Raw genomic sequence first — 12,202 nt, 5'->3', positions numbered from 1 at the left:
AGGCTAATAAATGTATATAACTATACTGGAATCTCCATACTAATTACAGGTTGTTCTGCAGGGCAGGGGGGTGGACTTTTTAGATCCACTTATTTGGAAAACAGATCAACATATGTTTTACTAGCTTTTTAAAAGAATGATTCATTAAGAAGGAAAAATAGATCATAGATAATATATATTGTACCTATTGTTAAAATGCACTTTCAATCAAGTGTAAGAATTTCATACTTCAATACAAACCGGGTATTGGGACCACTAAATGGTGTTGTGTGATGTCATCTCTTCTTTAAGTGCATTCAATCCAGAGATGAAAGAAAGAATACATGCTCATTAGAAATGATGAAAGAAAGAATAGATGCTCATTTCCATTTCTTAAACAAAGACATTCAGACTTTTAAAACCTCTGCTGAAAGTTCTATTTTTGTAGTCAACAATTTATCCTGTTCATGGTAAGTGATATAAATTTCTAAAATTCCCATTTTAAAAAAATTTAATTCTTCAACTTTTACACTGCCTGATGCTATTTTGGTGTGATAAGATTGATGGGAGCATTTATAGAGGGGTGTGTCAGTGTGTAACAAGATGGAATAGAAATATGTGTTTAAAATTTCTGTAATAACCAAAGAACAAAACCAGAACACAGTAATTTGTAGTGACTCTATTTATTAATACATGTATCACAAATGTTCACAATATCAATGCATTCTTGTTGGCATGCTAGAGGCATTATTTTTAAAGATCTTTTAAAAATATTTTGACATTTGTTCCCCCTTCACACTCATTTTTCAATTGATTTGATGATGTCCTCAATGTCTGTAATATCAATGCAAAGGAAAAGTACAGAAAGAAGTAAAATAACACAATAGCAATTAATTGGAGAAAAACAGAAGTAGTATTATTTCCTTCATGTGAAGCAACAATTCAACTTTTAGGTGCACTAAACTGTCCATACATACCCACGCATGTAATAATAATGAGCCAAGGAGACCACCTAAAGCTCAACAATTTCCTTCATGCTTTTTCCTCCTCATAAACAATTACTGATGTATCTCTTTACATGTTCTAGGCAGCCTGGAGAAGGTAGGAAAGAGCCTTAGTAAAGGGATAACCAAATTATAGGAAATTAAGCCAAAAGAACAGGTAGCTGTTTATCTATATCAAGGGGTGTGACATTTATCAATCTTAATGAAGAGTTAACAGGAGCCTCCCCAAAACATGCAGGGCCCAGGTGGCCAGTGATGGTGTGATAACTAGTCACCTATGATGAGTTGCAGTTGGACCAAGTACAGATGAAGGAGCCTTGGGTGGGTTCCACTAGGACTAGATGCAGGGAATCTGGCTATACTCTGGCACAAAAGGGCTTCACAAAATAGAACACTAGGTTTAGGTTGAAAGGCAGGGTAGATACTGTGTGGGAGTATCAGTTGCACACAGGGTATGGAGTTAGGGGGAATAGGGCAAGTGTAATATGTACTGTGCTCTAACATTCTTTTAGAAGTCTTTCAAGGATTGTTGCAGTTCCTTTATTAAATCGGGTCTCTTATTCCGTCGTCTTGAAAGACTAAGAGAGAGATTAAAACATGTGAGTGACTCATCATTAATAAGGACTTAAAATAAGATAGCAATCTGAAAAGAGTATTGATACATTTTCCACAATAGTGTTGATCACATCTCCTTCCTAGCACCACAGAAATGAGGTTTTGTCAGATGGACCAGTGCCACCAAGATCAAGTATTTAAGTGGCTGGATAGTACCCTTGTGTTTTGAAAGGTAGTATGTGCCCCAAAGGGAGAAACCCAAAATTAAACACTCCCCACTGCCACTCACCTTCTCCTTATACCATCTCATATTGGTTGGCCGTGATGAACCGGGACAGGCAGCAGGCCAGCAGCATGCCAATCAGCTATTGCCAGAAGGAAAAATGAGAACAGGAATCTTAAGCCACTGAACTACACCATGCTTTGACATTCCCCCCCCCCCCAACTATATTTTAGACAACTGAGTGCTTTTGTACATGAATGGGGAAAGGGCACTAGAGAAAATGATCAAACCTGATTTCATCTGTGGGATCTAAGACTTAGAGTGTCTAATTGCTGATAGAGGATAACTAGAGGTTCTTGAACTGGCCACAGGTTCTAGTTCACTCTGGCCATTTAAAAGCAACTTTTGAGTCCCAGCCGGTTTGGCTCAGTGGATAGAGCGTAGGCCTGCACACTGAAGGGTCCCAGATTCGATTCAGGTCAAGGGCACATGCCTGGATTGTAGGTTCAATCCCCAATAGGGGGCATGCAGGAGGAAGCTGATCAATGATTCTCTCTCATCATTGATGTTTCTATCTCTCTCTCCCTCTCTCTTTCTCTCTAAAATCAATAAAAATAATTTAAAAATAAATAAAAACAACTTCTGACATATAAGTAGTATTAAAATGTGTTCATATGTTATAAGTGTAATGGAAAAAATTAAGTACCACAGAATTAGTGAGAGATATCTTTTAATGCCCAAATTAAATTCAAAACCATAAGCACATGCATTGGAAGATATTTTAACGTAGTTGGCTGATACCCCAGCCATAATAGTTCTTTCCTCGAGACAATGAGATGCTATTCTTGACCAGATGAGTTTTCCAATGAAGAAGTAATAGTCATATTTACATTATGATTCATAACAGTAGCAAAATTACAGTTATGAAGTAGCAACAAAAATAATTTTATGGTTGGGGGTCACCACAACATGAGGAACTGTATTAAAGGGTCGCAGCATTAGGAAGGCTGAGAACCACTGCAAGTTAAGCAATTTGCCATATTTTATTGGATCAGAGTTGGGAATGACTTTTAGAGAAAATTGGGAACAGTGTCTTTCCAAGTGTGGCCTCAAGACCTGCAGCATCAGCAGCACCTAGGGCAGCGGTTCTCAACCTGTGGGTCGCGACCCCTTTGGCGGTCGAACGACCCTTTCACAGGGGTCGCCTAAGACCATCCTGCATATCAGATATTTACATTACGATTCACAACAGTAGCAACATTACAGTTATGCAGTAGCAACGAAAATAATTTTATGGTTGGGTCACAACATGAGGAACTGTATTTAAAGGGCCAGAAGGTTGAGAACCACTGACCTAGGGCCATGTTAGAAATGCTAATTCTCGGGCCCCACTCCAGGCCTACTGAATCAGACAGTGTGGGTGAGTAGGGCCTAGCAATTGATGGCTTAACAAGCATTACAGGTGAGAGAACTAGTCATTTAGTCCATTTAGTCACCCTTTTCTTACAGGTGTAACACCTGCGACCAAACTGGGTCCCATTGTTGGTCAAGGCAACACCTGAACTCTGTTCTCCTAAAGAGTTTGTTATGCTGAAAACTCCTCAGGACAGAGACCTCAGAGCTACCATTCACCCTGCCTGTGGCTGGTGAAATGCCTAATCCTATATAGTTTAGGCAGTTATAGATCAGCTTATATTTGATTGACTAAGACTTTGTACTTAGTACCCATCTAAGTTTTTGAAGTAACAATTTTACTACTATCTGCCTTGTCAGTATGTATTCTATTTTCTTTTGAGTTGTTAAAACCTTAGGGTGGTTCTACTGCTTCAACAACTGAGAAACCAGAGAAGAGGAAGAGAAGCTAAGAGAGTTGTAGGGCCTGTCAGCAAAGACAAGAGATGTCAAAGGCAACAGGGTAAGGGTGTCTTCCTCTGCCATCACAGAGCTATAAAGGCAACTTTCTTAACAAGAAAGTGACAAGCAATAGATGAAAAATTTAGATCCTTATAATGCCTGTGGAGATTTTATTTTAATGATTTAACTGGGAAACTAAGTAAAACTTTCATGACTTTAGGAAAATGCCAAGGAATCTAGCTAGAAATAAAATGGTATAAATGTTGTTAGGGACCATCTGAGGCCCTGAAAATACTAAGGGAATGAGTAAATAGTTCTGTTAGCCTTTTTTGGGGCTATGTCTTATCAAGGCTATCAACAGCTTTGTCCTGCCCTCTACATAGAAAAGGTAAACAAGTCCCAGAAAAAAAATTCCCGGCCAATAATGAATCATCCAAGAAGCCTGTGAGCTCTGGGGGAAGCGCTACAGTGGTGAAGGTCAGGGGATGGATGGGTAGGAGGAGGATCTATTTTTTTGATGAGTATCTTTTTCCTTCCAATTCCACAGATTCAAACCCTTTCATTATAAAAGCACAGAATAAGTTCCCTTTAGGTGCTACCTGAGGCAAGAACAAGGGTGAAATCTGGCCTAAATGCTTAATAGAGCAGACCAGGTGCTGAGGTCAGAATTGTAAAACTGGATCTACAGTAGATGCCCAATCTCAAGCAAGCCATTCAAACCCTATCAAAACACACTCAACCTCTTGCTATAAATCTATAGGGCAGCAGGACCTGCATATTAATTCCAGGCAAATGGGTTTTTCCTTGAGAGGGCAAAGGCAGTAGGAATTTGTGGAGAGAAGTATAAAAGGCCTGCTTTAAATTAACTAACAGGGCCAGAGTTCTTGAACATTCTATTAAAAGGCTAGACTCAGCTTAGTTTTCTTTGTACTTTATACCATCTTTAATTTCTGAGACAACAGATGTACAAATCCAGTTTGTTCCAACAGATAGCGTGGAGGTCACAAGAGCAGGTGAGGAAAAGGACAAGGAGGAGGAAGAGGGCAGGTGAGGAAAGGTGAAAAGAGAAAGAGAGCTCTGTTCTTTCCTATATACTTTGGTCTGTCTGTAGCCTCTACTCAGTAGAGCTCACTTTATTATACTAAAGCTACTAGTAAGAGATAGGCTAACATTTGTTAAATTTCACTGTGACATGTGTCCTACAATTTTTGAACGTGTGTGGCTAAAGGTTTGGTTCTAGGTCATTGACCAGAATCAGTACGGCTGGTAAGTGGCCACCATGGTCCCAGAGAGGGCCTAGATCTACTGGCATCTGGAATTCCACTTCAGCTTACAGGAACCTTGAGGCTGCTAGCACCATTAAAAGCTGCAGTTTCTAGCACATCTGGCTAATAAAAGACAGCCATGGCTATTCCTCTCCCCGGTGCAAGCTGAGCATAACAAGACTCAGGTCTCTTCCCCACTGCGTCTGCCTGGCCATGCGAGTAATTGGTACTGACTTTGCAAAGTCACTGGGCTTTGTGTTTTTTGTTCTCTCATCCCAACAACTATGTGATACCTCATGAGACCTAAACTCTCTACAGAGAGTTTCTGTTTTGGGGTTCCTTGGAGCCAAATCCCCTCTCTTACTGCCTCATAAGGCCACAGAGAAAACTCACCAATTCCACATAAGTGATTTCTTCAAGGTAGTACAGAGAGATTAATGCTCAGCAGGCCAGGTAACCACTTGTCTAAGTACAAATCAGGTTCTTTATGACTTGAGTCACCTCGCTAATGAAATAGGATTGCCACTTCACTCCCTCATGGCTACATGCGTATATTCTTGGATGATGTTTTATACATGAGATTCCAGGCTCTTTGAGGCTCTCTTCTCCCCGTGCAGACTACAGGCATCATGTCCCTTAATGGTTCTAGGATAGCCATTAGTGGGGACTTCAGCATATTCCTACCTCCAAAGGGACAGTTCTCCTCAAATGCCCAGAATAAGTCTGTCCTGTAGGTGGGTATGAACCTGACGCTGCACATACATGTGGAAAGTAAACTATGTGCAAGCTGTCAAGTGCATCCCGTACATCTGCATCAAACATGTGGTCTGGGATCCTCTAAAATGCCCCTTTGGCCATTACAGATATGTTACTGAGATGTTATTACTGAAATATGATAGCAACCAGAAGAAAGTTCAGGGCAACAACTTCCTCTGAAATGTCTCTGGAGACTGAGTTAATTGGCCCTATTTGTGACACCACTTTGGTTTGTCTCTGTGTGGGTGTACTGAGATTTAACTTACTTCATGGGTTTCAAAAAGCAAACCAATGGTCAATGAATTTTGGGACTGTCACAAGAATGACACACTCCTATTGGCTGAATCCACATGTTCTTGTGAAATGAAACGTCACGCAGGTTTTTTGAACCTGCTTGAAACAAAACTTTTTGACTTATCTAAAGCGAAGCCCTCTATTTTCAAAAACTATCAGGCTAATGTTCAATTCCTGGATCTGACAGTCACACGAATATGTTCACCTTGTGATAATTTACTAAACTGTATACTTTTAAGTTATGCACTTTTCTGCATATGTTATATTGTAATAAAAAGTTTTAGACTTGAATAAGATCAAAGTGCATCTGTTCTCCTTAGCAGGAAGGAAAGTACAGAGGGGTGGGGAAAAAGTAATTACAGTTTGAGAGAGCCAATATAGAATTCAGGCAGGTGAAATTAGAGCTGTGGACACATTACTGAGATAACAATAATTAGACTTTGTTGGAAAAACGATCTATTGGTCTAAAAAAAATTCTAAGGAAAACATAAAGGTTTTATTTAAGTATATATGCCAATCCTTCTACCCACAGTAATATTATAGCAACAGTATATTATTCAGCCAGGAGATCAGAAGCTTGTGGGACAGTATACTGCCTGGTTAGCTTAATCTTGTTCCATCCTTAGTTTGCATAATTACCTCTCGCACTGTTTTTTAGAGGCTGGGTAGAGATAAAGGAATATAAAATGTAATATACAGAAATGTGGTTTCCTCTTTAGAAATAATAGTCAAACCTAGAGATTAAAATAATGATCATAAAATGAAGTTGGCTAAATTTAGATTTTCTTTAAAGGGAGAGACCTCATGCATAATCTATAGGAATTAAGAACAGAAAAGTGATAGGTCAAGCAGGAAAAAAAGGCTTCTCCCCAATCCAGATAAGCCATTTGATGTTTGGAGTTGTTTATGCTCCAATTAAGCCAGCATTTTGTTCAGTTAACCTCCATTTGACCTACAGAAGAAGCAAGTTGTTTTTCTGGAGCTAGTCATTAATTGAACTGTAACCAATATTCCCTTGATGGAAAAACTTCATTTAGGTTGAAAAAGGAAAATCAATAAACAGATGACCTAAGGACTAATGAGCATGGAGCTTTGACCCCATCTATCAGCCTTTCCCAAGACACAGTGAGGCAGGCAGAGTATGGAGACCAGGGAGGGAAAGGAGAGCAGGAGACAGGGGAAAGGCTTGATGGGATCACACAATTATGTAGGCTACCTGGGAGAATGCAATTCCAAAAGCCACTCCAGCAATGATTCCCATGTTAGTCTCCATGAAACTGGTCACCAGGTCATAACAACCCTGGAAACAGAGAGAGACAGTCTCAGAGGCATGTTTTACCCAGGCCAGAGTGGACTGTGTTAAAGTTTGTAATTCACCCTTGGAACTTACCAGCATTCTTTTTATACTTTAAAAAAAAAACTAATGAAAAATTTCAAACATACAAAAAAATATACAGAGTTCTACAACAAGCCCCCAAGTGAACCTTTCTCTAACATCACAATTAACATATGACTAATCTTGTTTCATTTAAATCTCTCATCCCTTGGCTGAGTTATTTTAAAGTAAATCCAATATATATACAGTGTTTACCCTTGAACAACACAGTGCTTGGGGTGCCAACCCCTGCATAAAAATCCATATATAACTTTGACTCCCCCAAAACTTAAATTGATCCTCAGTATTCTCAGGGGTTTTGGTTCCAGGAATCCCTGCAGACACCACAATCCCAGGGTGCTCAAGTCCCCTACATAAAATGGCTTAGATCAATGCATACAATTGGCCCTCTGTATCCACGGACTCCCAACCATGGTTGAAAATAGTACAGGTGTTTACTGGGGGGGGGGGGGAATCAGTGTATATGCAGACCCGTGCAATTAGTTAAACCCTTGTTGTTCAAGGGTTAACTATTTATTCATTGGCAAATATTTCAGTAGTAGAATTAAATTTAGCAATGAATCTGTAAGACCTATGAAGCAAACACTATAGACACAGAAGTAAACTTGAATAGGTGAAAAGGCATTTCACATCCTTGAACAGGAAGAATCATAATCATAGTCAAAAGCATTTTAACAACAAATGGAAAAATTTTGGATAAAGTGAAATCATCTGGGAAGAGAGAGGTGTTTGAATGCCTGCCTACTTTATGGCATTTTAGGATTCTTCCAAAACAGACTATTATGTTTGTTCTTTAAAAAATGGGGAAAACCTATGTTCTAGAGTCTTTCTCACAAATTTACTATATGCCCTTGAACAAGTCACTTTTCCTTTCTGATGACAACATCTTTACCCGTAAAATGAAGGAAAATTTCCTTGAACATACTGGATTACATTTTATCAATCTAATACAGATAGGAGACACCAAATGTATATCACCCATAATGCAGAGGCAAAAACTCACTCTTCCTGTTAAAAAGCCTCACAGGTTAAACAGCAGGGAGGGAGAGGAGGAGGAAGTTAGAGGGAGGGAGTGAGAAAGGAGGGAGAGAGAGTGAGAGAGAATGAAAAACAAGATTGAATTTATAGGTATATTCATTTGAAACTGAGCCAAATCAACGTAGACTTCTGACATATTCAGCTTTTTGGAAGACTTGGTCGTTTTCTTGTTTTCTGTAAAAGAGCTTCAATTGAAATGTATAAAGTCTGTAAAAATCAAGATATTAATTTCAAAACAGAGTAAAAGGGACTCTTGTTTATCAGGAAAGGCACACTAAATTGTCATAACATGTAAAAAAACAACAAAGAACAGTGTCTCCCATTTTTTCATTCAAAATTTAACCATTTAACATTTTTCATAGCCTGTAAAAATTCTGCCAAGGCTGTGTCTTCTAATAAGTGATATGTTATGTATTCACAGTCTGTTTGCAGAGAAAACGATGCATTAACTTAGCAGCAGTGCTTTGACACATGTTTTTAATGCAATGGACAAACTATATTCCTTAGTTACCTGACATAAATTTGAAGGCCAGGGCAGGGGTGGGAAAGGAAATACATTATAGCCATGGGGAGTTTTGAAATTTGATTATCTCTTTATAGTAGAGGCTTGCTTGATAATTTCATTTTTACTAGTGAAACTATATATCGCACTATTTTTCAAAAGGCAGTGGAAGGGAGAGCAGTTTTGATTAGGAAGAATTCAAAATGAGAAGGGTGGTGAATATTCTAACCATTTCCCAAATGATAGTAGTTAAGACAGTGTTTTGCTATGCTGGCCATTATTATTGGATCTTCTCCCCACAGTGATTGTCGATGGTCCGGTAGAGGAATGAAATTCACATCTACACTGGTACTAGGTCAGCTCAAAATACGGAAACACAAACCCAATAAATAAATAAAAAACTAGAGAGAAGTGAGGTGGGTTATTATGGCAAAGATTTTTCTGGCTGGTGTGGCTCAGTTGATTGAACACTGTCCCATACATAGAGAGGTCAATAGTTTGATTCCTGGTCAGGGCACATGCCTGGCTTTACCCCCAGCAGGGTGTGTGCAGGAGGCAGCTTATCAATGTTTCCCTCTCTTTCCTTCTCCCTTCTTCTCTCTCTAAAATCAATAAAAACATATTTTTAAAAAATATATAAAGGAATTCCTATGGAGGAGGAACTCAGCCAATACTTTTGGCCAACTGAACCTGCAGACATGCCATGATCCTGTTAACAGAATCAAAATAAAAATCTGTCTCCCAAACAAAACAATAAATATCCTGCTTAACTGTTCTCAGCTCCTTCCTTCTCTCTCAGTTATTTGTTCAAGGTAGGTTTCTCAGGCTGTCTGATAAGAGCCAGAGTCATCTTTATATGATCCTTCCTATGAGGACTAGCTTCGGCATTTTTAATGGAAGAAAAATTTCACCATCATTGTCATGACATTTATATTACAGGTAATAGTTAATATTATAGTTAACATTTACTGTGTCCTTACTCTGTGCCAAGCACCATGCTTTATATACTTTATCTTCTTCAATCTTCCTATCAATCCTAAGGGGCAGGAACTATTATTATCCCCATTTTACAGATGAGAAACAAGACTGAGAAACGTTAAGTAACTTGATTAATATTGCATGGCCAGCAAGTGGCTGAGCCAGAATTTAACCTGGAGTCTGACTCCAGACCCTGTGATCTGGACTTCTAGACCCTCAACTTGCACAAAAGAAGAGGAAGTTTGGGTATAAAAAATACTTTTATCAAAGGTTGAGGTTGCTGCTTCTACAAATGACCTCCTGAGGCTCTGGTACACCAATATCTCCCTGCAACAAAGCTCATCTTGCCTTTTATACATCAGAGTAGCCACCATGTGCTAAATAAGGTGGCATTTCATAAAATGGCAGCATACTGACATGTATGAGTGCTTAATGGGGATGTCCATGAAAAAAAGCAGAAGTTACCTTACTGATGAGAGGCAAATGGGCTTCAAACTTTAGATTCATAAGAAAATTTCAGTAGGAACAGATGTCAGTACTGAACATCTTACCTCCCCAATCCAATAGCAAAGTCATAAGTCCAGCATGACAAACCGAGCTTCTAGAATGGCAACAATGCCTTGCAGTATTTATGCAACAAATACCAACATTAAGTGGGTAAAATACAGAAACCAATATCTTAACATTCTGATCCTGAGAAAATGCTATCTCCTATGAATTATTCAGTAGTTGGCCCAGATCACATAGAATTTTGAAGACCTTAAGGAATAGAATTTTATCTAAGATAAGAAAATTTACCTGATGACCATATAACCACAAGTAAACTCAATAGTAGGGTTTTATTCTCCCTCTTGTTTACCAAACTATATTTTCTATCTGGCACTTCTCTAAACATTTAAGAATATAGAGGGCCTTCACATGCATTTGTATCATGTCTTTAACATATTCTATGTAAACAGAATAAAGAATTGATATTCCTTTTCTGACTACTGAAATTTCATATTCCTCAACTCCACTACATACTAACTTTCAAATATCTTTTAGCCAGTTTTTTCCTCTCTAATTTCTTTTGGAGTCAGGATGTTGACAGTGAGTTGGAGTGGAGTTGTTTATTTCTTTTCCTATGACAGCGACCTCCCTAAAATAAAGGCCACCCTCCTAGCAGAAACAGATGCTGTCTGTCAACTCTACTCCCCCCTTCCTGCTAAGGACTGACACCCAGCTGTAAATGATTTCATGTTTAGTAGATATATTAAGCAAAAAAAAGACACCCAGAAAGAAGAAAGCCAGCATTCCCTGTCTGACATCAGCATCAGGTTTAACAGAAACCACTTGCTAAACCTTCCTAACCATGCCTGGTAGATTCTTGCTGGGAGAGGAATTTGGAGCTGAACTAAGTCACAGCTTTCTCCTTAGAAGTGGGAAGCCTCAAGTATCTCTTCTAGGCAATAAAGGACCACAAAGGCAGATTCTTGACTCCTTCCTAGACTACCATTTCTTACCTACTTGTCATAATCTCACAAAAACAAAAATGACCTCCTCAAACATTCACCACTGATCACATCAGGACTGAAAGGAAGCAAGTACCTTCTGGTAAACTTTGGTGGAGGCCACAGTCAGATTGTGCAGATCCTGGGGATTACAATCGGTGTCATTCATGCAGCAACTTGGGGGGATGCCATGCTCTGTGAAGTAGGGGCTGGTGCTCCAGTTGGTATAGTTCTGCACACCACAGCAGCTCAGCTGTTAACAGGGAAAGAGAAAGAATCAAAGTGTGGCAGATCAAAGACTGTGTGATCTCCTCACTCACCGCCCTGTAACTTTTAAACGAGAAACATGGGCCAAGCCTCTGAGTCAACAGGCATAGCTTTGGTGAGTAAAGATGAGCTGAAGCTCCACTAACAATTGTTCTCACTGGGAAGCCCATTTGAACTCAAAGAAGAAAGTTCTAAATGATGGGTCGTGTTGGCTTTCTTATGACCTCCTTAAATCAAAGCAGTGGCCTGGCTATGCATCAAAATCACTTATGTCAGCTGGGTGCTGTTAAAGGTGTATACATCAACTCAATCAGTACAGCTGATGGGGAAGCCAAGGCAAAAAATGATTTTAAAAAGCTCTTCAAAGGATCTATACTAAGAAGTAAATAAATGGGTGTGTGTGTTTTGTTTTGTTTTGTTTGGGGGGGGGGAATGCACATAGAGGTAGAAAGAGAGTTGGTGCTGCTAAACTATAGCCCACCAGCTGCCTAGTTTCATAAATCAAGTTTTATTGGAACACAGCCAAGCCTCTTTGTTTACGTGTTATCTATGGTTGCTTTTGTGGTACAGAGGCAGAGTACTTGTGACAGAGACTGCATGG

General features: G+C 39.2%; 1 protein-coding gene across 1 annotated transcript in view; it reads right to left on the bottom strand.

Annotated features, from left to right (window-relative positions):
* Nucleotides 1-646: 646 nt before the first annotated feature.
* TSPAN7 (tetraspanin 7) overlaps nt 647-12,202 on the bottom strand; it is a 77,259-nt gene continuing 65,703 nt past the window's right edge. Inside the window, exons 5-8 of the mRNA XM_036305778.1 lie at nt 11,432-11,587; nt 7,147-7,230; nt 1,828-1,903; nt 647-1,561 (exon numbers count right to left, since the gene is read on the bottom strand). Of these exons, the coding sequence (XP_036161671.1) occupies nt 1,835-1,903; nt 7,147-7,230; nt 11,432-11,587 (309 nt within the window). The 3' untranslated portion in view covers nt 647-1,561; nt 1,828-1,834. The remainder of the gene's footprint in view (nt 1,562-1,827; nt 1,904-7,146; nt 7,231-11,431; nt 11,588-12,202) is intronic.

Source organism: Myotis myotis, unplaced genomic scaffold (assembly GCF_014108235.1).
Source record: "Myotis myotis isolate mMyoMyo1 unplaced genomic scaffold, mMyoMyo1.p scaffold_m19_p_4, whole genome shotgun sequence".
In the NCBI taxonomy this organism is placed as follows: Eukaryota; Metazoa; Chordata; class Mammalia; order Chiroptera; family Vespertilionidae; genus Myotis; species Myotis myotis.
The sequence above is the reverse complement of the archived record's forward strand: the minus strand, read 5'-3'. Positions and strand labels throughout refer to the sequence as shown.